This window comes from Eptesicus fuscus, chromosome 20 (genome assembly GCF_027574615.1).
Source record: "Eptesicus fuscus isolate TK198812 chromosome 20, DD_ASM_mEF_20220401, whole genome shotgun sequence".
NCBI classification, from domain to species: Eukaryota; Metazoa; Chordata; class Mammalia; order Chiroptera; family Vespertilionidae; genus Eptesicus; species Eptesicus fuscus.
In genome coordinates this window covers 37,365,388-37,389,723 of record NC_072492.1, presented here as the reverse complement: position 1 = coordinate 37,389,723, position 24,336 = coordinate 37,365,388, and the positions used below count along the sequence as shown (strand labels likewise).

Genomic DNA, 24,336 nt, shown 5'->3' with positions numbered 1-24,336 from the left:
GGGGCACCTAAACCCTGAGTCAGCCCCAGACCCACCCTTCTTGAAAGGGGGAAGGTGCCATCTTATTTCAGGGACTATTTTGTAGACCCTCAGATACACGCATCCTGGCAAGGACAGCAGGATGGTCATTTTAGAATTAAAGACAACCGGGGACATGTGGTCGCCGTGCCCATCATCCAGGCTTGGGCACGGAACAGGCAGCTTTGGTTTGAATCGGCGCTCAGACTTCTCTCCGAGCTCAGCAGGGCTGAGAGGAGGGAGCAAGCACGGAAGCCGGGGCCTACCGGGCTGGGGGACGTCCGTGTTCAGGGAGAAGAATCCAGGTGTGGTCGTCCCCGGGGACGGCCGTGCCTCAGCTCCTCCAGTCCCTCCCACAGATTTCAAAGCATCCCCACCACTGCCCTGGCCCCAGCACCCCCGGAGTTACATTCATCAGTTAAGATTCAGTTTTGTTTTGTTTTTTAAAGTAGATTTCAGGCCCCTCTCCCTAAGTCCTGGAAAGCTAAAACCCTGCCCCAGCTGCCTGGCTTTGAGGAAGGGCCATCCCAGGCCGTGCCCCGTGGGGCATCCCTCTGGCCCTCCCTCGCCGCCTGAGCTGCGGCAGTCTGATGATGGAAGCTACATTCACACAGGGAGAGTCGGTGTGCAAGGCCAAAGCCACATGAGGTGGGGTGGGGGGCCATGAGGGAAATGGCCCTGGCATGGTGCACCCTGACGGTGTGAAGGGCAGGGCCACAGCCCCCGACCCACACCCCCATGGGGCCAGGAGTTGAAAGGCTTGGGCCCGGAAGACATTGCATGGTGCCTCCCTGCACGGCTGGGTGGGGCAGCCTCCTAGGTCATGGCTGAGATGTGGGCGCCAGGCTCGGAGGGAGGGGGTGGCCTTTAGGCACCTCCGGACCTGGAAGGGAGAGGGGGCGTGAGGGGATCATGTGAGGGGGGGCCCAGAGGGAGACCTCCCAGGCCCCAAGCCGGGCCCTGGAGGCAGCAAGTCAAAGGCTGGCCAGGGAGGGGAGCCGGCAGGAGGTCAGAGGTCAGATGGCGGTGACATGAACGACAAAGCAGATGGGATGCAGAGGTGGGCGCCCTTCCAGGGGATGGGGCTGCGGAGAGTGGGGGTGGAGGGTGGGGAGGGGGGGCACAGCTCCAGCGTCTCCCTGGCCAAGAGTGGTGTGGCCATAGGAAGAGCAGGAGCAAATGGACCAGGGCCTGAGGGGGTGGTTGGGCAAGAGGAAGTGGCAAGGGCAGGCTAAGGACTTTCCTCCCGAGGAGAGGAGCGGGCCTCTCCCACCCCCGCAGTGACCGCGGTGACGGTGGGGGTGGGGGAACCGGCCCTTAGCTCCCATCAACAGAATGCGAGGTGACAAATGAGATGGAGACAGGGACAGCGGAGGGATGACGTGGCCAGCATCACACTGCCCCCTGCTGGGTCGGGTCATACCTTCCTCGTCGGATGTTTCTTCAGGAGACAAGGACAGGACAGGCAGAGGGAGAGAGAGGAAAAGAGGCCATTTGCGACCTTCCCCTCCTCTCAGGGAGGGGCCCTGGGGCTGGACACGCGTGACAGGCCCAGGGAGAGAGACCGGTTTGAGTCTTGACTCTGCAGCTCACTCACTGCGGGGCCGGGGGCCTCAGGCCCCTCCTTAGCGCACTGAGGGCGTGAGGCCAGCTCCAGAGCCCCTGACTCAGGTGCCCACAGAACCCCGGAGGCTGGGTGGGGTCTAGAGAGGAGGACACGGCCCTGTCTTGGGCAGCGCTGCTCAGCAACTCTGTGGCTGGAACACGCTGAGGCACCGTGGGGCCCCATTGTCTCATTTTTCAAGAGAAGCTGGAAGTCAGCATTGTTAACGTAAAATCTTTGGGTTTTTTAAATGTGAGCCACTGCCGAAACCGGTTTGGCTCAGTGGATAGAGCGTAGGCCTGCGGACTGGAAGGTCCCAGGTTTGATTCCGGTCAAGGGCATGTACCTTGGTTGCGGGCACATCCCCAGTGGGGGGGGTGCAGGAGGCAGCTGGTCGATGTTTCTCTCTCATCGACGTTTCTAGCTCTCTATCCCTCTCCCTTCCTCCCTGTAAAAATCAATAAAATATATTAAAAAAAAAATGTGAGCCACTGAGTTTTTTAAATGTTAAAGCAAGACCCTGTGGCTGGCGTGGACCCTGATGTAAGAGCTCTGACTTAGCGAATCTCTCAGAGAGGACCCCTCCGCTCCAACAGCCTGGGGTTCCGGTAATCCCCAGGACACGAGGGGATGTAGGGGGGCAGGTGTCTCTTACTTAAATCCCCAGCCTGTGCCGCCCAGGACGATGGCTGCAACCAGGACAGCCCCGGCAATGGAGCCAATGATGATGTTGGTGCCGCTGGGCCCTGCGGAGGAAGGCAGGGCTCGGTCGGCAGGGACAGGCATGGCAAACAGAACAGACAGAGCGCCACCTCGGCCCGTGCCGGCCTCACCCTTATATTTCTCCGTCTCCCCCGTGGGCGGAGATGTAGGCAGGGGGTTGTGAATGCTGCAGTCTTTGCCTGTCCAATCTGGCTGGCAGATGCACTTCCCTTCGTTGCTGCAGACCTAGAGGTGGGGCGGGGCCAGGCACGGTGAGCAGGGCCCCGTGCCCTCTGGGGCGGCTCTCCTGCCATCCCAGGCCTCCCGGCACCCACCCCGTGGTGGGAGCAGATGCGGCGCTCCCCACTGCCCGGGCAGGTGCTGAAGTTGAAAGCAGAGGCTGGCAGGCAGCGGTGGTCCAGGCACAGCATGTTGGGCCCACAGGCTGTGCCATCCTCCACGTAGCTCAGGTCTGAGCCATCGGCCAGCTGCACATGGCCACCCCTGGGGAAACAGCACAGCCAGCCTCCGCACATGCGCCCTCCCCCATCACAGCTGCACCCTCCCCTTCCCCAGCCAGGGTCCCAGCCAGCACCTGCAGTCTAGCTCCTTGCCCTGGTGGTAGAAGGTGACGCTGCTGATGTCGCCTCCGAGGTCCCCCAGCCGAGGGGCGCCGGAGATATTGACGCAGAGGAGGAAGCCACAGAGGACGTCCCTGGTGGGGTGGGGTGGGGTGGAGACAGCGAGTCCCAAGTCTGACCTCTGGTCCAACTTGAATTTGCCTTCTCCCCACACCCTGATTTTTTACATATTCTCCCATCGGGACTCACGGGCATAGCCTAGAACAGTGGTCGGCAAACCGCGGCTCGCGAGCCACATGCGGCTCTTTGGCCCCTTGAGTGTGGCTCTTCCACAAAATACCACGGCCTGGGCGAGTCTATTTTGAAGAAGTGGCATTAGAAGAAGTTTAAGTTTAAAAATTTGGCTCTCAAAAGAGATTTCAATCGTTGTACTGTTGATATTTGGCTCTGTTGACTAATGAGTTTGCCGACCACTGTGATCTAGGAGAACCTACTGTTCCATCTCTGAAAACAAACAAACAAAAATAACCCCAGGCCCCAGAGCTGGGGAGACTCAACCAGGAGCCTTCGCGACTCACTGTTTATTGCACTGGACCCAGCCCGACCCCTTGCGCCCACAGTTGCCACGCTCTGTCCCCTCCACATTCAGCTTCTCATAGCAGAAGCGATCAGCAGCCACTGTAAAAAGACGATGCGAGATGTCACCCCAGTCACAGAACCCACCCCAGCACCTCAGGCCTGCACCTCCAACACTATGGCTGACCCCCAGTCCGACGGGGACCCTGAGAGCCTGGGGAGCCGCACATTGGTGGAGGGCATATTTAGCCAGAACCTGCCCCCTCTCCGACCCCTAGCCAGACCCACCGTGGCCCCACAGGGCCTGGCACTGCCGGTCCCGGGTTTTGCAGCGACCTCCGTAGCAGCGGCCCTAAGGGATTACAGGAGACAAAAGGGACTGGCACACTGAGTGGTCAGAGTGGAGGCCACAAACTGTGCTGAGCCCGGAGCTCCGAGGGGGGGAGCCCCACACCATCATACCTGCTCATGGTCGCAGTAGTAACCGTCCAGTTTGTGCAGGTTGGGGGGACACTGCAGAGAGAGGGGCTGGACTGAGCAGAGCAGCCCCAGGACTGAGAGGTGAGGCTGGCCCCAGGGAGTGGGGAAGGGGTGGCCTAATGCCCCCCCAAGTGGGGCTCATGGTCAGGGTTCTTCCTGAACAAAGAAAGGTCTGGATTGGAACTCAGATGGTACAGGTGGCAAGTCCCATAGCTCTCCAGGCTCCCTGTGTCCTGCACCTCCCTCCCAGGGCTGGGAGACCTAAACGCCGGGCGGATTAGGACTGAAGAGATGTTCACTAATATCATCACCCACTCCGACCCCTTGCACACACCAGGACCGCCGCAGGCGCTGGGAACCCCAGTCAGACTACAAATGCTGGTTTATAATGGAAAGAGGAAAGCCAGGAGGCACGAACAACCCCTTTCTCAGATGAGGAAACTGAGGCTAATCAGCGGCGGCGATGGAACAGAGGGGTGCGGGGAACAGTCGTCGCCCCGACACAGCCACCCAGAACGATAGGATTAGGGGCTGCCGCGCCCCGGGGTTCTGCAGGGCGCCGCCGGGCCAGGCAGACCTGACTGGAGTCGCCAGTGCAGGTCTCCGCGATGTCGCACTCATTCACGGCCTCTCGACAGGACACACCCCGCGGTTCGTACTAAGGAAGGAAAGGATGCGTTTCCGGGCTCAGGCAGGGATGGCCCCCCGCCCCATGATCCTGCCCCGAGATCTGTACCCCCACCCCTCACGGCTCTTCTCGGCCGGCCCCCATTCATCCCAGGCCCGATCGCGGCTCCGCCCTCCCGCTCCTTCTCAGCAGGTGCCCCGCCCGCTCCTCGCAGCCCCGCCCACAACAGGCCCGCACGCCCCGCCCTTCTCCTTCCCCATTGGCGCTTTCTTCGCGCCAAGCCCCGCCCACTCATGTTTGCCCGCCTCCAGCTGCTAAATCCCTCCCCTTATCCAATCGTCAGCAGCGGCGGGGTCCCTCCTGGCCCCGCCCCCTTTCCCCTCACCTTGCAGCGGCGACAGCAGAGCCCGTCGCTGCACATGGCGTCGTGAGTCAGGGTGCACTTCTTGCAGCAGTTCCCGCCCGCTCGGCTGCACTCCTGAGGGACGCGGGGAGAAGGGGAGGGAGGCCGGCGAGCCCGGACCCTGCCCGCCTAGATCCTCCCTCGCGCCCACCCCCGCGTTCCCTGGCTGCCAGCAGGCACAGGCCGCTCACCTGCACAGAACCGCAATCACACTCCTCCCCCGCCTCCACGAAGCCGTTTCCGCACTCGGGGGGGTCCAGCAGCTGGACCGGGACGGTGTGTCAGGGGTCGGACTGGGACCCGAGCCAAGCCTCGCTCCCACGTTCCCCGCCCTTGGGCCGGTACCTTGAGGGGCTTGTTGAAGAGGCAGCTCCCGCCGCCCTCCTGCAGAAACTGGTTGTACTCATCGATGCTGCAGCGCGAGAACTTGCGGGGCAGGTAGAACCTGGGCGGGCAAGAGGAGCCGGTGCCGTTGTGTCCCGGCCCGCGCCTTCCCTTCCAGCCCACTCTTCAGCCCCTTCTCAAGATTGGGGATGGGCTGCACCGGGGACTCGGTCACCCTGTCGCGGAGGCTGAGGATCTGTGTGCACGGAGACTGCACAGAAATCCTGCCTGCCTGCCCGTCAAGCGGGAGCGGCTGGGCGACGTCGCTCGTGTCCCCTTCCAGCAAGGACTCCGAGAGCCAGAAGTTGGAGCGCCAGGAGGGAACAAGGCTTTGGCGGCGCCTAGTGGCGACAGTGGGCACTACGGCCTGGTTAGTTTTGGTGTCTCGCAGGGGAATCTGGGTCTCCCTGTGCAGTGTCCCACAGAAAACTGGGTTTCGTGGAATCCTGAGTGGTCCTGACAGCTGGACCTCTTGAGGCCACCAAGTCCAGACTGTCACCCAGTGCTCTTCTGGGACTCTCCTCGTCCAAAGCCTTCCCCTGATTTATTCCCCCAAACTCACCCAGTGTCCTCCATGATGCAGCCCAGCCAGTTGTCCGGACACTTGCAGTCCCCTAAGAGGTGAGCCAGGTGTATATAAAGGAGGGTGGATAATGACCTCCCCCTCCCTCCCTCCCGACACCCTTTTCACTTCTGGAACTGCTGGGTGTGGGTCTGGGCTGGTTATGGGGCCATATGGGGTCTTCATTGATACCTGCTGAGCTCCGGTGTTTATTCCACATCATGCCCAGGTTTTGCCCCAGCGTCTGGGCCAGGGTCACTGCCATGGCCCCCATATTGTCGTACTTGGGGTGAGAAATATGGAGCACAAAGATGTTTACATCCCTCCAAAAGGCACAGGGCTCATGCCCTCAGCCCTCCCACCCCTACCCCAGCTGTGCCCCCACACTGCTCACCTCATTCACACCCCCACCCCTGGACAGAGAGCAGATGCCTCCCACGTAGGCAGCCCCACTACTGGTGCTCTGGAAAGTCCTGCCCCTGGAAGGGAGAGGGTTGTCAGCAAAACCTCCTGCCCTTCCCACAGTGGCTCCCATGGGCGGCGCGGGGCAGACAGGGAGCCTTTCCAACTACAGCCCTTCCTTGGGGAGGTCAGTATTGCCCTTCACGCCAGCCTGTGTGATCTCAGGCAAAGCCTTTCCCCTCTTTGGGTTTGTTTGCCCATAAGCCAAATGAGAGGTTCTCATTAGATCATCTGTAATTGCAAGGACCTTGTATCAGATCCCCACCCCCGCCCCCCGCCTCAGGAAGGGATGCTGGGACAGTTTGAAAAGGGAAGGAGATGGGCAGAAGTGGCCAAGGAGAGGGGAAAGGGGCATCAACTTAAGATGCAGGGGAGGATGCCCGGCCTGTTGCAAGTGGCTGGGGGCAGGTACAAGATAAGACCGACTAGTCCCAGACCCTGCACGATCTCCTGGCACAGAGCAGGGGTTCAGTAACCCGGAGCACCGCAGCCACCAGCAGAGGCTGGCAGGATGCATGGGGTGGGGGACTCACGAGAAGAGGTGGGTGGCATCACTGGGCTCAGGCAGGCCCTCCCGCCGATAGACCATGAGACGGGCCAGGGTCTCCAGGAGGTCATCCTGCACCTGGATCTTGTCCCCATCTGCCCACGTTTCCATGGCAACCAGCACTATCCGGGTGTTGAGCTGTTCCTTGTACATCTGGGCCCAGATGGGAGAAGATGGGGAGAAAGCTGGAGGGTGGGAGTGGGTGTGGGGGGAGTAAGGCTGGAGGAGGGCTTCAGTCTGTGCTTCCAGGAAGTGGGGTTCAGTGGCTGACAGTGCCCTCGATTGCTCACCCCAAGGATATATGTGGCTGGTGGGGGGCTTGGGGTGAGAGGGAGGGGGAAGGCGGGTTGCTCACCACATCCGCCAGGTTCACCACGGACTTGGCAAAGTTGCTGGTGAGGACCACGGACTGTCGCATCTGCTCAAACTGGAGGAAGAGTGGTGGAGGGCCAGGCTGCTTCTGCCTCCTCCCAGAGCCGCCCCCAGCCTGGGAACTTACCAGCTGGTGGTCGTTGATCACGATCAGCTCCACATACTTGGTCTCACTGTGCACTGTAGGGTGGCCCCGGCGGACCTGGGTGGGGGGGTGGGCACTTGGAATCAGTCCCCTCCATGCCTGGCGTCATGGCCAAGCCATGGACAGACTTAGGGAGCTGGACTCCATCCAGGGACGATGCCAGCCCCCACGGGCAGGGGTCCCATTCCTCCCCAGCCTTGATATGCGGGCAGGCAACCCTTGTTAGCCCACCGTGGGGACACAGGGAATGAGGCGGGGGGCTCCCTCCCAGAGATAGCTCCCTGGCCCCAGCCACATCAGCCTGAGCTCTTTGCCCCAGCCATGGTTGGGGGTGTCCTCTGCTCTGGACCACAGCCTGAGGTCTCTGCAGCCCGAGGTCTGTGCGGGCCCCGTACCTGCCTTTTCCTTCTCAGCCTCGGCCGGTCCGGAGGAGCAGAATGGGCAGGGGCAGCGAACAGGCAGTCTGGGGGGAGGGAGAGGTGAGGGGGGGCACAACCAGTCCCCTCCCCAGCCCCACTTTTCCTCCTTTACCTGGTTCCCTGCATCCAATGGGGGCTGGGAGGAGAGGGGTCCGGTAAATGAGGTGGGGATGTGGTCCCTGTAATGAGGGGAGATGAGTTCTTAGAAGGCTGACCAGGTCTGCTCTGAGCCCAGCTAGGAGGGGGGCAGCTCCATCCCTTCCTCTCCCCGCCCCCCCCGAGAGTGACCCAGAACTGGCCAGAGCTCCCATGTCAGATCTGATCTCTCAGATGCTCAGATTCCCGGGTCAAGACCTGGGGGCGCCCTGAGAGATAGGGGCAAAGGACACTGGATCCCAATGGAAGGTTAGTTGGAGGACAGGGGGGACATTGGAGCTGGGGGCAGGGGAAGGGAATCAGAGCTGGGGTCACCGAGGGCAGTGAGGCTGAGGTTACCAGGGGAGGAGGAGGGGACAGGGACAGCCATCAGGAGGAGCATGGCAGGCTATCGGAGGGAAAGTGAGGGCTCACCTGGGGGGGTCCCCGAGGCCTGGCCATCTCCCTGGGCTCCATGATGTAGGTGAAGTTCCCGTCCGAGAAGACCCCACTGCAGAGAGAGAGGCGCAGCTCCCCACCGTCCCCAGGCCGGGGCTGGAGGCTTTGCCAGGCCGCCCAGCCCCTCCCCATACTCACTGCAGCCCTTGGCAGGTGGAGAGAGCAGCAAAGGAGTGGGGGTTCCCTCGGAGCCTCCCCTGGTAATAGCAGTGGTCTCCAGCCCCCTGGAGGAGCAACGGAACGTAAGCGGACATGCCCCTGCCCTGGCATGAAGGCGGGAGGACAGGGGAGGGCCGCTGCAGGCGCCCCGTGTGCAGGTGGCTGCGGCCTGGGTACACCTGGGTTTCACGGCCTGGCTCTACTCCTAACTGGCTGTTTCACCCTGGGCAATTTCCTGGCCCTCTTTGGGCCTCCTTCACCTCACCTACACAATGAGGAAGTTGGACTACATCTGTTCGGGCTGATGCAGGGACCCCAGACTCCTTTGAGAAGAATAGCATTCATACAGCACCTACTATGTGCCACACAATTTCACACATAGTGTGTTCACAGATGCCATTGCCTCCGTGGACCACCCCTGGACACCTGGTCTGTGTCTGAGGAACGGTGAGCAGCATGTGTCCTCCTGGCCCGGCTCCTGGGTCAGAGGGGACCAGCAGCCCCTCCCCCTGCTTCCTGCAGAATTACTTGTGCTCCAGTTACTGAACAGGCTGGGGGGGGGGGGGAGGCTATTTATAGATACTCATTCATCTTGGCTGGGTCTCGGGGCCTCCAGGGCTGGCACCCTAGTATCCCAAGCGGCCAGGGATTCCCAGGGCCTTGGTGCTGAGCAAAAGGACATTTCCCCAACAGCCCCCTCCCAGAATGTCTGGGCGTGGAGCAGTGAGGGTGCATGAATGCCTCCATGCTGGGCAGAGAGCTGGCTGGGCTCAGGCCTCGGGAGCTGAGCAAGAGGAGCTCAGGGCTCCGCATACCCTTTGACATGCCACCCTGACTGCGACCCTCAAAACCTCAAGGTGGGGAGAAATGGAGGGTCCTGAGGGGCCAGGCCATCCCAAGCGTAAAGTACACCCCAGACCCCGTCTCAATGGCCTCCTGTCCTTTCATTCCACCCGCCCTGTCCCCTTCCAGCGTCACTCACCGTGCTACGCTGGGTTGTCCCCTCGCGGCTGAAATGGCGCTCCACGTATTTGGAAGAGAGAAGGTGACTGGAGTAGAATGGGCAGGAGGAAGGAACGGGTCACTGGTGGGTCTGGGTCAGGCTTGGGTCCCGCCTCAGCTCAGATCCAGACCCCCTGCCCCGGCTCAGTCTCCCCACCCCACCCATCCAGCCAGCCAAGGCCAGGCCATGCCGTGCTCACCCGCCTGTAGCCCCTCCTCCCAGGCTCAAGGCCGCACTCACTGGTTCAGCTCCAGGTCCAGAGTGAAGTTGGAGTTGAAGGCTGGGATGACGAAACTCACCTGGGCCAGGTGGACAGGCTGGGGGTGGGGAGAGGGCAGAGGGAGGGTCAACCTGGGGAGGCCTGAAGGTGGGAATTGGGGAATCAGGGGAACCCCAGAACAGGGAGAAGGGAGAGCCCAGGCCAGCAGCTGTGGGGACCACTGATTTTGGGGGAAGATGCTTTGCACAAGACCCTGTTCCTTCCCTGGGGAGTGTGCACACCTGGGCACAGCCCACTCTGCCCTCTGGGTCAGGGCACAACGTAGGGGGCAGGTGCCAGCCCACCCTCTGTGGGGTCAGTCTCGGGAGCAGCCAGGATGGAGAGGGCAGCTTGGCCTGCTCACTGCCTCAGGCCAGGCCCTCCCTGCTGGCAGGGCCGCCGCACCCTCAGGTGGACTTAAGGGAGGCCCTCAGAAGTATTACAGGTAAGGGGCAAACAGGAGATGGGGTGCAGTGTGACCCTGGGAACCGGCCCAAGCGGTGCCTTCCTTCCTGCCTCCCTACCCTGGCCCAGCCTCAATTTAAGGAGGAGAACCTTGGACTCTGCAGACAGGGGTGGAGTGGGCTGGAGTTGGTCACGGGGCCCCTGGAAGCTGGGGTGATGGGCTGATGCCATCCTGTCAGGACAAAAGAACTTGGCTCCTGTACCCCAATTCCATTGCCCAAAGCAGCTCATCTTTAATATTTCAATCCCATGGTTAATTTTTAAACACGGAAGTTTTCCTGATAAATTTTTCAGAGGGGCCTTTGCAGTGGGGCTGGGAGGCTCCAGGTTGTCATGACAACGCACCAGGCCTGAACAAGCGACTGTGGGGGTTGGAGACTCCAGACGTGAAGCCAGTGTGCCTAGAGGGAAGCCACCCCAAGAAAAGAAGGGACAGGAGAGTTTGGGTTGAGGGGGAGTTGGGCTCCTCAGCTCCCAGATCCCCACCCCAAGCCTCAGGTCCTACAAAGATCAGGAAGTGCGCGGGAGAGGGTAGAGCCTTCTTCCTACCAGGCCCCTTTAAGGAGACTGGAATCCAGGCCTCCAGGTGAGGGTCCCACCCCTGGGCCATGAAGAGGTGAGGAATTTGTGCCTTTTTTGGGGGGAGGAGCAGGTTGCAGGGCAGAAGGAAGCCCTGAGTCATGAAATCCCATAGTCCCAGGCTAGCTGGCTTCCTCATCAACCACCTAGATTTCTACTGAGCAGTTATGATGTGCCTGGCACTGTTCCAAATGCTTTACAAGTCTTATCAGATTTGATCTTCCCAACAACCCAATGGGGTAGATGCTACTGCTTTCCTTATCTGACAGATGGGAAACTGAGCCACAGAGATGCTAACTAACTTGCCCAAGGTCATACATCTAAGAAGTGATGGCCGGCAGGGCTCAGTGGTTGAGCATCGACCTTTGAACCAGGAGGTCACGGGTTGATTCCTGGTCAGAGCACATGCCCGGATTGCAGGCTCGATCCCCAGTGTGGGGTGTGCAGGAAGCAGCCGATCAATGATTCCCTCTCATCACTGGTGTTTCTAACTCTCTCTCCCGCTCCCTTCCTCTCTGAAGTCAATAAAACTATATTTAAAAACAAACAACAACAACAAAGCAAAGACGTGGTGGAGCTGGGATTCAAGCCCAGCAAATCAGCTTCCAGGGCCTTCTGACCCCAAAGGTGAGGTAAGACGGAAATGGCCCGGGGCCATGAGAGACCCTGGGAGAGGGGGTGAGGTGGGGGCAAAGGGCCAGAGCTTGGGTAGACAGCCCTCTGAGCCGCCAGGACACTGACTCACCCCATCCCAGGCTGACTGAGGCTCCAAGCTCCGCCCTGAACCCCTAGAGCATCGGTCACACTTGAACTAGAAAGTCAAGGACAAGTAGGCACTGCTTCCCTCTCCTCCCCACTGGCCTGGACCATCTCTGCTCTGCCCCCCGCCCCCCCAGGGGAGACCAAATAACTGGGCAGGTTTGTCTGTTCCAACCCAAACGGGGGGTGGGGAGACACAGGGGGTTATCCCTCTCAGAAGGATGAGAAAGACCAGGCAAACCCACCTCGGTTCCCAAGATCTCTGTACCCCAGGCAGCTGGGAAGGGGGCTCCTGCTGGCACCAGAGTCCTGACTCCCCAGGCAAGCTTTAGGCCCATGCTCGATCAAAGCCAAACTGCTCCTGGCCTGGCCTGCCTCCTGCCCCTGACCTGCCCCTGACTCCTCACATCGTTCCTCGGGAGCCTTCCCTGTCCCCTGTCACCCTCCCTCCTCGGGGCCCAGCTCAGCACAGCTGGTGACCGGCCGGCTAGGCCTCGACCCTATGCCCTGCTCTTGCTTCTTGCTCCCTTGCTCCCCGGCCATCCGACTCTCACGTGCTGCGGCTCATTTGATCTCAACCGGCCCAGGATGTCTGGTGCTCATCTTACGAATGCCAGGCCGAGGCTCAGGGAAAGACACTTGGAGGTGACTGGCCCAGGGCCACGCTGGGGAGATACAGGGTCAAGTCTCCCTCTCCGGCTGGAGTTGGTGCCACGGCAGCTGTGGCCACCTGGCCGGAGTGACATGCCCTCCCCAAGGCTTGCCTGTCGCCAGCTCATCGGCCATCTGACACTTGCTTGCACCCGGTGTCGGACCTGACCAGACACAGAGTGAAGAGGGAAGGAGGCAAAGATCCCGCTGAAATCCCAAAATACAAACACGGAGGCCAGGCCTCCACCCCAGACCTACAGGATCAGTCTCGGGAAGGGGGAGACAAAAGCTCTTTAGGGTTCCCTAACGCCCTAGAAAATTTGAACATCCAGGCACTGTCCCCCAGAGAGTCACCCTGAATCCTCCTCCAGAACCTCCACCTCCCGCCTCGACCTCCTCCTCCTCACCCTCTTCTGCAAAGCGGCACCCACCCGCCCACAGAGGCTGTGGCCCTCTGCCCCTGGCCGGTAGGCGGTTCTTCACATCTCCATTCAGCTTTTCACCTGGGTGACCATTAGTCCCTGGAGCGCAGGCTGCACCTGCCTTTGTCCCTGCCGGGCTCAACACTCACGTCGAATAGAAAGGCATCCGAAGGCCTGAGTGAGCTGCTGAACCTCTCTGAGCCTCAGTTTCCCCATCAGTGAAATAGGGTTGTTAAGATTAAATGAAAGCCCCTTTAAAAAATATATTTTTACTGATTTCAGAGAGGAAGGGGGAGGAAGTGAGAGATAGAAACATCAATGATGAGAGAGAATCATTGATCGGCTGGCTCCTGCACGCCCCCCACTGAGGATCGAGCCGGCAACCTGGGTGTGTGCCCTTGACCAGAATCGAACCCGGACCCTTCAGTCCGCAGGCTGGGGCTCTATCCACTGAGCCAAAGCGGCTAGGGCATGAAAGCCCTTTTTAATGTGTTATTATCACAAGGATTTGTAATAATACTAAGTGAAAAGGAGGAAGTGTAAATGGTCCAGCTGAACAGGGCTTTGAGGAACTGGCTAAACTGCATGACCTGGCGGCAGATGGGGAGGAGCCAGAGAAGCAGGGGCCCACCTGGGAGAAATCCCCTCCCCCGGCTGCAACTCCCCCCAAGTTCCCCAAGATGCAATGAGGCTCCACTCATGATCAGGGCAGCGGGAGTCCCAGGTAGAAGAATCGGATGAATTTCTGATAACCAGATTCGGCCTACATTTTTGAGGACAGAGTCACTTCCTTAAAGGTCATTAGTCCCTCTGAAGACAGACTTTGGACAGCTGGGTCCCTCCAGGCAGCCAGCAGGGAGGTCAAGCCCACAGGCCTGAGTCTGGCCGGAGAGGCAAGATTCTTGTTCAGGTTGCTCCCCTGAACCCCACCCAGAGCCTGACAGGTAACCCCCAAATGCCCTGGCTCCTGTTTCTGACACGCAGCCCTCATGCCAGCACCTGGCCCCACACTCAGGAGGGAGGGCAGGCCTCACAGATGTTGAGCATCTGCTCTTGCTGGATCCTCGGCAGGACACCTGTGCACACATCATCTCTGCTCTTCACAGCAGCCAGGGCAAAGTGGAGATGACGACGATCCCCATTTTAGGGACGGGGAAGGTGGGGTTCAGAAGGCATCGGCGGCTTGCCCAGGCCGTGCAGTCAGAGGCAGGGGAGCTGGGACTCACCGAGCCCTGTCCTGCTCCAAAGCCACAGGGGCAGCCTTTCAGGGAGGAGTTGGTTAGCCTCCTGCGTGACCTCTCCCTCTGCCCAACCTCACGGCAGTGATCAGTTCACAGGCGTTGCCGGAGGGCTTGCAGGGTGGCATCTCCCGTCGATGCTGGCCTGCGCAGTCCCCCAGGGAGCTCAGCCCAGTGACTGAGGTCCTGCCCGCAGCTGGCTCAGCTGAGGGTCTGTCTCCTGGGCCTGGGACCCCACCCCCAAACAGCCCTGTTCTCTTACCCACGTCCCGCCCGCTCCTTGGTTCGGAAGGAGTCTGGGTTCCCCAGGGGCAAGCACAACCCACACAGCAGTTTAGTGTGGATTAGAAGGGTCCCCCTCAGAACGCAGGCAGCCTCCTGAGCCCACTGACTTCATTCAGCCCACGTGACCGGGCACCCTGTGCTCCGAACAACCAGCCCCTGTGGCCCTGCTTGTCCTCCTGCCTCACCCCTCAGCTGCAGGCTCCCTGCGACCACAGGTTTCTGCACTTCCAGAACCCTACATCTCCGGACAGAAGTGAGGTGCTGAGAGCAGTTGCAAAGAGGAAAATGGGTCCCCTGTGCCCCTCCTCCCTATACCCCCGAGCGAGAAGCAGACAGTGCGCTGGTTAAGTTAGTGCTTCTCTGGAGCCCAGCCGGTGTGGCTTAGAGGCTGAGCCTCAGTGGGTCCCAGATCCCTTGCTTCTGACCGCATAGCCTGGGCAAGCCATGAGCCAGGAGGTCACGGTTCCATTCCCGGTCAGGGCACATGCCTGGGTTGTGGGCTCGGTCCCTAGTAAGGGGAGTGCAGGAGGCAGCCAGTCGATGATTCTCTTTCATCCCTGATGTTTCTCTCCCTCCCTCTCCCTTCCTCTCTGAAATCAATAAAAATATATATATATTATATATTTTTTTAAAAAGAGTGCTTCTCTGGGTATCAATCTTGACTCTGCTACTTAAGTGCTGTGTGACCTGGGTAGTTACTTCACTTCTCTGTGCCTGTTTCCCTGTCTGTGGAACGGGAATAGTAACAGCATCATCTCCTGGAGTTGTGATGATGAAATAAATTAATAAACGTAGCCCTGGCCGGTGTGGCTCAGTTGGTTGAGCATTGCCCCATGCACCCAAAGCTCACTGGGTTTGATTCCTGGTCAGGGAACATGCCCAGGTTGGGGGTTTGGTCCCGTCGGGTCGGGGTCCATAAGGGAGACAACCCATTGATGTTTCTCTCTCTCTCTCTCCCCCTTCTCCTTCTCCCTTCCTCTTTCTCTAAAAATATCAATAAAAATATGTTTTTAAATTAATTTTAAAAAATTAATACACATAAAGGCAGAAGAGTGCCTGCCCCAGTAAGTTCCCAGTACATTGTAACTTCTCTAGCTTCTAATTCCTGCCCGGTCACCTTCCCTCCTCCCAGTTACCCCCCCCCCCGCCCCCACCAAAGCAGGAGTCCTCGCACACCAAACCCTTTCCTGTCACCGATTCCTGGTAGGGGGTGGGCTGAGATTGTTATCATCATCGTCCTGATTTTACCATGGGCTCAGGAAGGTGCCATGAGCAGCCCAAGGCCAGAGCAGCACTCCGGCCGGCCAGCACGTGCCTCCACACTCACCACCTGACCCACAGCAGATGGAGATCTTGCTGCTGACCCATCGCCTTGCTTGGCCTGAGGTCCTAAACCAGTGCAATCACTTCGGACAAAGCCCAAGGGCGCCAGGGAGGGCATTCCTGCTGGGACACTCGGGCTCAAGGTTGCACTGTCTCCACCATCAGCCCCGAGGTTGAGGCCACAAGTGCTCCGGGGAGAGACGCCAGGTGGGAGATAGGGGGTTTGCCACGTCTCCTCTGGTCAGGGGGAATATTCCGGACGTGTCCTTTTGTCTCCCTGGGCCTTCCACCTTGCATTGGGTGGGGCTGGGGGCCTGCCCTCAGTGCCTAAGTCCAGAGTCCCTGGGGGCAGGGGGCAGTGGCTGGTCTTGAGAAAAGGACTCCACTGCTTAAGATCTGCTTGACTTTGCTTGTTTGTTTGTTTTTCTAGGATCTGACGGACTTTGGGCAAGTTATTTTAACTTGTCTGAGCCACAGTTTGCTGATCTGCAAAACGGGCAGACAAAAGTTACCTGCCTTACAGACTTGTAAGAATTCCACCTAAGGGGAAACTGAGGCACAGATAAGGCCAGCCTATGAGTAGGTTCCCTGGGGAGGCTGCAGTGGGATGACTGTGAAGGCGGAATCCCAGAGAGACTCTCCCCCACGGGAGGTGACCACACTGCCTCACAGACCCACAACCCTCCACCCCCACCTCCTCAGACAGCCCCTGGTCACTCGTACACACGTCACACATGTCACCCACTCACCAGCAAAGCGACACCCACAGAGACTCTCCCTCCTCTGCATACCCAGTCCATTCAGTCCAGCTGGGCCCATCCAGCTCTCCGCACCCTCACAGGCACCGCCATCCCCCAGAACAGCCCCCCTTCTGGCGGACTAGGCCGAAGGAGCACCCCCTCTTCCTCCCTGCTTAGTCCTGTGCTTTCTCTCCCTTTGTCCTCTGACCCCACCTGCAGCATCACCCACTGTCCTATCTGGACATCCCCCAAAGCACAGACAGGAGTCCTGGCACGCCGGCCCAGCAGTCCACGCCTGGCCAACATCGCCGCGGGGTGTACAGTTCACAGGTGGGGGTACACTAGGGAAGAGAGTCAGACTAATGGCCACACCCAGCCAGGACACCCCATCCCTGGCCTTGGGACCATGCCTGCTGCCCATCTACCGCCTCCCAGGGAGCCTGGGTAGGCGATGAAGGCAGCCTCCACCTCTTCCCCTCCCACCCCCCACCTCCCCCAGGCCTGCCTGCTCAGGACCATTAACTCCCCCTTCCCCCACTCTGCACTGCCCTGAGTGATGGTCCATCTATTATGCATGCTGCCTTCCTGCTCCATTCCATTTCCCGAGTGCCGCCCCTGCACCCCCACAGCCCCCTCCACCCCCCTCTAAGGGCTTTTAACCAAGTACATTAGGCAGGGCCAGATGCCAGTCTGACAGATGTCCACAACGTTAGCCTCCGTTTCCCTCCTTCCTCCCTCTGCCCAGCCCAATGGCCTCCCACCACTCCAAGACTTCAGTTGCCCCAACTTCCAAGCCTCCTCTGAGTCTCCTTCTATTTCTGCCAGCCCTTCACCATCCCACCCCGCCCTCCGCCCGCCCCCGTCGGCCTGGCTAACTTTCAGCTTTGAGCTCCTGGAGAGCTGAGGCAAGGCGTGCTGAATGAATATTCCATCTGGGTGATTATTATTCACATGATATTAATTAATTATTAATTGCAATTAATCTCCTTCATTCCTAACCTTCCTCTGGGAGGCAGGAGGGGCCTGGCAACGGAAAGGGACAGGGGCTGGTGGCATTTGTGGGTGTGCTTGAGGCCCGGAACCTTTTTCCAGGGCCCCACCCTCAGCGAGGGCAGGAAGGAGAACAACATGCCTATCAGCGCAAGGGGGAAACTGAGGCAGGAGCAAGCACTAAGCTGTTCCGGAAAATCCCACTACGAGTGGCTGTGGCAGGAACCCAGGAACCCCGATCCCAGGCTCTTAGCTGCTTCTTTCTGCCCTTACTGCCCTGCCCAAGGCCCGTTTGGAACAGAACCACTTGCTTTGGCAGGAGAGGAGTGGGGGCTGGCAGGAGGCTGGCCAAGACGGGACTGAGCCCTGGCATTTCAGTGCGCTGAGGGCAGGGGACCCCCATGATGGTGGAGAGGCCGGGAGCGGGGCAGGTGGGTGCTCCCACTAGTGGGCTCCGTGGTGTCCGTTGTACAGAAGGGAAGCATCAGGAGCCAGCTGCCTGGGAGGCACCCAACCCTGGGCCACCCCTGGCCTCCCGCGGGCTCTAAGGCCTGCTCCAGCCCCTGGCCTCCCCGCTCAGCCCCACTCACTGGGCCACCGGGTGGCTCCTGGCGGACTCTGGTGTCCAACTGCTGCTTCCGGACTTCTCCCCCGGAGCTCTCGCCCACCAGACGGCTGGGCTCTGTGACCTCAGGCACTTCTGGGCCCCACAACTGAGGCGCCACCCTCCAACGCAGAACTCCAGCAGGACCCCAGGTCCCAAGACCTGGGGAGGCAAGGCCATCGCTCTAGGCAGCTGCCCACCGTGGGGCAAGAGACTTGGGAATGGGCTGGGCACCCCCGGCCTCCCCTCTGGCATTGCCCTGGGCGGCCTGGGGGAGGAGATACGCTGCCCTGCAGAGGGAGAGTCCGAAGGGATGGGGAGGGGGCCGGGAGCTTCACTCCTGCCCAATTGTCACGACTGCCCCCCCCACCCCCCCCCCCACCCGCAAGCCCGCAGAGACCCACAGGACCCGCCGGCCAAAGGCAGGGGGAGGGCCGCGGTGGGGCGGGCCAGATGGGGACAGGTGGGTGTCCGCGTCCTCCCTCCTCCCCCGCCCCCACCCTCCCGCGCTCCGGACCGGTTGTCATCCCCAGCACTGCGGGGAAAGGTGGCTGCAGCAGACACCGCCGCACACCGGGGCGGGGGCGGGAGGGGGCGCGGGCCGGGCGGGCGGGCGGGGGTCACTCACCGGGCGTGGGTAGCAGCGGCAGCAGCAGCAGCGCCGCGATCGCCCAGCGCCGCAGCCGCCTCATGGCTCGTTCATGTCCTCCGGCCCGGGGGCTGCGGCGGCGCGGCTCGGCGCGGGCGGAGGCGGGACGCGGGCGGGGGCGCGGGCTGCGGAGCGGCGGGCGGGGGCGCCGGCGGGACGGGGGGCGAGGCTGGCGGCGGCGGGGAGGGCGCCCGGCTCAGTGCGCTCCGGCCGCGGCCATCCCGGCGGGGCGGCGGGCCGGGTTAAGAGCGGAGCGGCGAGCACGTGAGCGGAGGGCCCGCCCCCGCCCCCCGGGCCCCCCCAGCCCGGCAGGGCCCGGGCCGCCGCGACGGGAGGACAAAAGAGGCGCCGCCCCGGGGCCGGCCTTCCCGCACCACCCCGGCCTTCCTCGGCAGGTGCGGGGCCGGGCGCACCGGTTCCCACCTCGCGACCCCCTCCTCGGCGATCGATCCCTGGCGAGGGGAGCTCCGAGGACCGGCAGGTTTTTAGGGCGAAGGAGGCTGGGACCTGGTGACCGGCCGTCTGGGAACCTGTGAGATCGAGATGCGGGGGCGTGGCTGTCCCCGGCCCAGGTCCCCCCCTGGGGCGTTCTATACCGAGGGGGGACCAGCGCGGAAACCCCCCAATCCCCAGCCGACCGACAGAAGGCTTTGGAGCTGGAAAGGTTCGGGGCCGGGGGGACTGGACTGAAGGGCAGAGGCTCCTTTGGCTAACGGCCCGCTGGACGCCTCTGAGATCTCTGACCACCTCGAGGAGCGGGTCCCTGTGGAGTCCGCCCCGCCCTCGGTCCTGATCCCTTCCCACCCACAGACCCCTTTTCCTGGTCAGAGGTGACCCGGCCTCCAGGAGGGCTTCAGGATTTGCTGTCACTGAGCCACGAGGACAGATTGCCCCCCGCCTCCCTGCCCCCAGCCTCCCGAGTCCCCCACACAGGGCATTGCAGTCCTTCCCCCTAAACATCCTATTAACTAGCCAGGTCATTCCCATGCTGCTATCATGCCCCATTTCTGCCCCTCCCTCGTCAGCCCAAATCTTTGAGGAGCAGAAGATACCTGTGGAGCCCCCCAGCTTTCCTTCTCTAGCGAGACCAGGTTGCCTCGCCTGCAAACCACCTGCCCTACCAACCTACCACTGGAACTGCCCTGCACCCCAGCCCAGCGACTGGGTCCCTGGGCAACATGGGTCGCTGACTGGGGGCTGGGATCTCTGACCACTGCTAGGGATCCCAGGAGCCAGAGACTGAGATGAGGTAGTGGTGGTGGAAGTGGGTACCCCTGGTGAGGCCCCCCCCAGCTCTGACCTTGTGCCCAAAGCCAGAGACTCCTGGAACCCACCCTGGGAGGCCACAGGTCACCGAGGAATAGGAGTGGAGGCAGGGAACCCCTTCCTGGGTCCTCTGCTTTCCTGAGGACCAGGGCCTCCACCAGGAATGGGGGAGCTGCCTGCGGCTGGTGACAGCCCCCCTCATTCTATTTTAGGCTCAGGAGAGGTGAGAAGGCGATTTCCCGGGAGGCACTGACATCAATGCTGGGAACGGGTGACTCTCCCCTTCCGACCACCTGCCACTCCAGACCCAGAAGCTCAGGAAGGCTGAGACAATTGTTCCTTCACTCTGGGAACCTCTTAGGGCTGAGGGGGCTCTCAGAGATGAGGACCTACTATGTGACATTCCCTGACAATTACCCAGGAGGGAGAGGTTGTGTTCCTCATTTTACAGATGGGGAAACTGAGGCTCCAAGAGGCTGCTGGAGCTTCCCAAAGTCATATAACTAGCTGGTCAGAGAGGTGCATTCCATACTCCAGGGCCCCACTCCTCTCTGGCCCCCTCTATCCCCACCTCTGCCTTTTACCTTGGATCTAGAGGAGACTGGTCCCTCTGCTCCTTCTGTTCCCCTCCCTCCTCCCCCCACACAGCATCAGGGTGAATCTGTCCTGCCCCACCTGTGCCATGTTCCAGGGCCAAGTCAGTAAGCCCTGATCCGATGTGCCTCCCGAAAGGATAGGTGCGTTTGCCATTTCACAATGGAGGACCCTGGGCGTGGGGGAGTCTGGATCCCCTCCTTCAACACGCCCAGGACCACACACAAGCCCAATCTGTGGTCTGGGCCTCCAAGACTGAGGCACGTTCCTACCATTTGTGTCCCGGGTTCCTTGGACTTCTTGTTGGGGAGACCTTCCTGGACCCCCAGAGTGACTTCTCTCTGGCATTCTGGGCCAGCTCCAGTGGAGGCTCAATCTTATGGTCCTTGGCCCCCGAGAGTTCCTTATCTTCCTGAGTTCCCAGCTCGAAGCAGGTCCAGCTGGGCATCTTGGCCCTCATCTGACCACATCCCATTCCTCAGCCCGAGGCCCCCCATCTTGTCTTCCATGTCAGCTCTGCCACAAGCGCGTGCCTCTCCCAAGCTGGAAGCCTGATGCAATTCCCTCACGCACCAGACCAGGGGTCCGGGGGGGAGGGATCCCAACCCCACCACAATGGCGGGCTCCCTTTGCCCCTCTGCCTGTTTCTCCCAAGAGAAGGCCTGGGAACTCCGGAAAGTAGAGGTTGGCGGTCACTGTTTGTCTGCTGTCACCCTCAGGGTCACTCCTGCTGAGGAAGCTGTTAGGCTGTGGTCCCGACCTCCCTTAGGCCCCACTACGCGGAGTTCTGGGGCCTCCTTCTCCTAGTTCTTCCTGCCTATAGCCAGTTCTTCCCTCCAGTTTTTCTGCACGGGGCCACGCTGGGTTGATGTGGAGCCAAGACCTAGCTAGTCTAGCAGCTGCAGGTAAGGGGTGGGGGGGTGGGGATTCAGCTGCCTCAGTCCTGGGGCAAAGCGATGGGTGGTGATTCCTGCTCACGGAGGATGTTCAGACCCTGAGCCCAGTCCGTGGGGCCGATAGCAGAGATCACACCAGGCAAGGGGGCTGGGATTGCAATCCTGGTTATGGCTGTGTGACATCAAGTCCCCCAACCTCTTTGAGTCTCAATCGCCTTATCTGTGAAAAGCCCTCCTTCACAGTGAACTGATGAGCCTCAGAGAGGCTGGGGGACTCGAGCTGGGGGATTAATTTATCCTCCAGTGCCTGGTGCACAGAAGGGGTTCGCACCATCCATGTTGACCTTAGGTGCCAAGGAGAAAGTCCAGGACCCAAGGGATTCCTTTATGGCTTGGGGACCTAGGGGCCCTCTCTACCCAGAGCATGGAGAGACTATGCCTGGTGACGTGGTACTGGGGGGTGGAGAGCAGCAGAAACGCCCAGTCTTGGGACAGGGAATTCATTGTTTTCACCCAGATGCCAGCAGTGTCTGCCCTTTCCACCAAAGTCTTGGTGACTGAATATTCCTCCGAGGGGGCCTCATGCCCCCCCCCCCCCCGTTTTCTGACTGGCTCCCTTCTTTAGTCTCTGCAGCTCTTGCCTCAGGGAGTTGGAGGCATCCAGGGTGCCAAAATCCTGGGGGACACCCATCCTTTGAGAGCTTCATAGTGGCACAAGGGTAGTCATGCCCGAGGGCCCGACGTGCTATGGGGAGGGTGTGCAGGTTTCCTCTCCCACCTCAGGGATCCTCCTAGAGTTCTGGGAAACCACCCATCAGAAAGCAGGGACCCCGGTAGGAGGTGACTCAGAGCCCTAAGCAGCTTCATCCACAGATTTACCCTGGAGATGAGGATGCGAGTCAGAGAGCCATCCAAGGTGGGAGATTAGTGAAAATGAACGCTATTGAAATGTCCAGGAGCTCACAGGTGTGTGTGCAGGTGGTGGTAATGTCAGTTTACTGAGTGTTCGCAGTGTGCCAAGCTCTGGCCCAGTACCTCACAATCACATCTGACTTAATTCTTGTGACTTCCTAGTGAGGCAGCAACTACTATTACCTCCATTTCCCAACTAAGAAAACTGAGTTCAGGAGTTTGCCAAAGGTCACAGAGTGGCAGGATCCACATTTGAACTCAGAACTCTGTGGCCTGAAGGCTTACACTACAGGGTTCATAGAGAATATGGAATATAAACTTGAAGAGAGGGGCATCCCAGGTCAGAGACCAAGAGCAAAAGACTCACTATGGTCAGACACAAGCGGATCAGCCTGCCTGGATGGGGTCCGGGCGGAGGGGGAGGGGGCATGCAGAGAATACCAGGAAGCTGGGTGGGTGTGAGGACAGTCAGCAGAGAGAGTGAATACGAGGACCTGGGATTGGTTGTAGTGGCCGGCCGAGGGGGCAGGTGTTAGCGAATGCCAGGAAAGACAGGACAGGGGGAAAGGGAGCCAGTCTTGGACCAGGAATGAGTTACCAGGTAAGTGGGTCTGTGTTGGCAGCAGGATGGGAGGGGTGTGAGGGACTGGAAGGAAGGACCCTTGAAATCATGTCCTCCCAGCCCCTCTTGGATAAGGAAACAGGCTTATAGTGAAGGAACTTGCCCAAAGTCAGTGTGAGTTGGGGTGTTGGCAAGATCTGCCTTCCCACCCAGCCCAGGTGAAGATTAGAATTCAGGTCAAGGCCAGAGCTACGCATTCAGGTCATAACTTCAAGTGAAAGAGCCCGTGTCTACAGGTAAGGACAAGGATCCCAGACCCTTCTCTGGGGAAGCAGTGAGGGCTGGAGGGCTCTAATGAGCTGACTGACTCGGGGCAGACATCTCAGCCTGTGCACGTAGTAAAGAGGGGGAGGCTGGAGAGGAAGGGCGACCAGGCTAATCTGGGGCTGCTAGGAATGGGGGAGCCAGGTTTCAAGAAAATGGGAAAGGAGAGAAGAAACCTGACTTTGGTAACTAGGTTCCCCAGTGACTTTGGAATGGACCATCCCAGCGGTGCTTCCATGATGGAGGCCTGGAGGGGGAGGGAGGGGAGAGGAGGCGGCTATGGCTATAGACCAAGGAGGTAGCCAGAGAACAGGAGGGAGCATTCCTTCCTCGAGCTACTGGATCAATGCGAGTGTTTTCCAGGCCGGAGCTTTCAGGGGAGGGAAGGAGAGCTGGGGACTCGGAGGAGGACATGGACAAGGCCAGCAGGGGTGGGGTGGATGCAGGGTTGGCCTGACTCGGGGGTGGGGACACTGCTTCCTCTGAGAGGAGGATGAGGGAGTAGGAGGCTTTAAGTCCCCATGTCAAGGAGCCACTGAGGGGCCCCATATGTCAAACACCCTTCTGTCCTGGGTCCCCTCTACAGTTATATCCTGGAGGCCAGAACAGAGACAGCTACGGTGCGATGTAGCCTTGGGGCCTGACCTGGTTGAGATGCGATATCCAAGGTCACAAGCGGTGAGATGGGAGGGGAAAGTCACACAGTTGGATGTGAGGCCCTGGGCAGATGGTGACAAGGGTGTCAGAACCTGGTGTCTTGGAATAAGCAGCACGTGGACGTATGGTCTGAGAAAGAGGTGGGGGAACCTCTCACCCAGGGAGGCTGTATCGTGGGGGACGAGGCATCCCCGTGTGTCACGTCAGGAACCACAGGAAGCTGTTGTCTAGGCCCCGGGAAGGGGAAGGGGAGAGGGCCCTTAGCAGGGTCCTCGGCAGAGCAGAGGTTCCCTGGGAGGGGGTGCTGAGCGTACCCTCTACAGGCCACCACGCAGAGAACAGCAGAGCCAAGTGAGTGACCCTGAGACTCGACAGACGCAGGCCCACCTGCCCTCAGCCCTTGGGGGCTAGGCCTCTGGGGAGGGTGGCCCTCACAGGCTCTCTCGCTTGCAGGAGGCTCCTGTCCTGCCAGCCAGTTACTCTGTCCCCATCAACTGGGCCCTCAGCCCTGCCTCAGGTCGCT

The 24,336-nt window shown here is 60.3% G+C and overlaps 1 protein-coding gene across 1 annotated transcript; it reads right to left on the bottom strand.

Annotated features, from left to right (window-relative positions):
• Positions 1–1,410: 1,410 nt before the first annotated feature.
• Positions 1,411–18,645, bottom strand: ADAM11 (ADAM metallopeptidase domain 11). The gene is made up of 26 exons (XM_054709220.1): positions 18,582–18,645; positions 17,940–18,115; positions 9,879–9,955; positions 9,618–9,684; positions 8,615–8,700; positions 8,453–8,528; positions 7,995–8,061; positions 7,859–7,926; positions 7,446–7,520; positions 7,302–7,373; positions 6,933–7,099; positions 6,332–6,416; positions 6,130–6,220; positions 5,938–5,989; positions 5,337–5,436; positions 5,183–5,254; positions 4,974–5,066; positions 4,538–4,618; positions 3,943–3,993; positions 3,769–3,832; positions 3,483–3,582; positions 2,919–3,038; positions 2,659–2,827; positions 2,455–2,569; positions 2,277–2,367; positions 1,411–1,459 (listed from the first exon to the last, which is right to left on the bottom strand). The coding sequence occupies exons 1-26, from the start codon at positions 18,643–18,645 to the stop codon at positions 1,411–1,413; spliced, it is 2,328 nt and encodes a 775-aa protein (XP_054565195.1).
• Positions 18,646–24,336: the final 5,691 nt, after the last annotated feature.

Coding starts and splice junctions, on each gene's coding strand:
- ADAM11 (XM_054709220.1), bottom strand. CDS start 18,645: ATGAGGCGGCTGCGGCGCTGGGCGATCGCGGCGCTGCTGCTGCTGCCG. Junction 18,116..18,581: donor GCCGCTGCTACCCACGCCCG/GTGAGTGACCCC, acceptor TTGCCTCCCCAG/GTCTTGGGACCTGGGGTCCT. Junction 5,067..5,182: donor GTGATTGCGGTTCTGTGCAG/GTGAGCGGCCTG, acceptor CGCGTCCCTCAG/GAGTGCAGCCGAGCGGGCGG.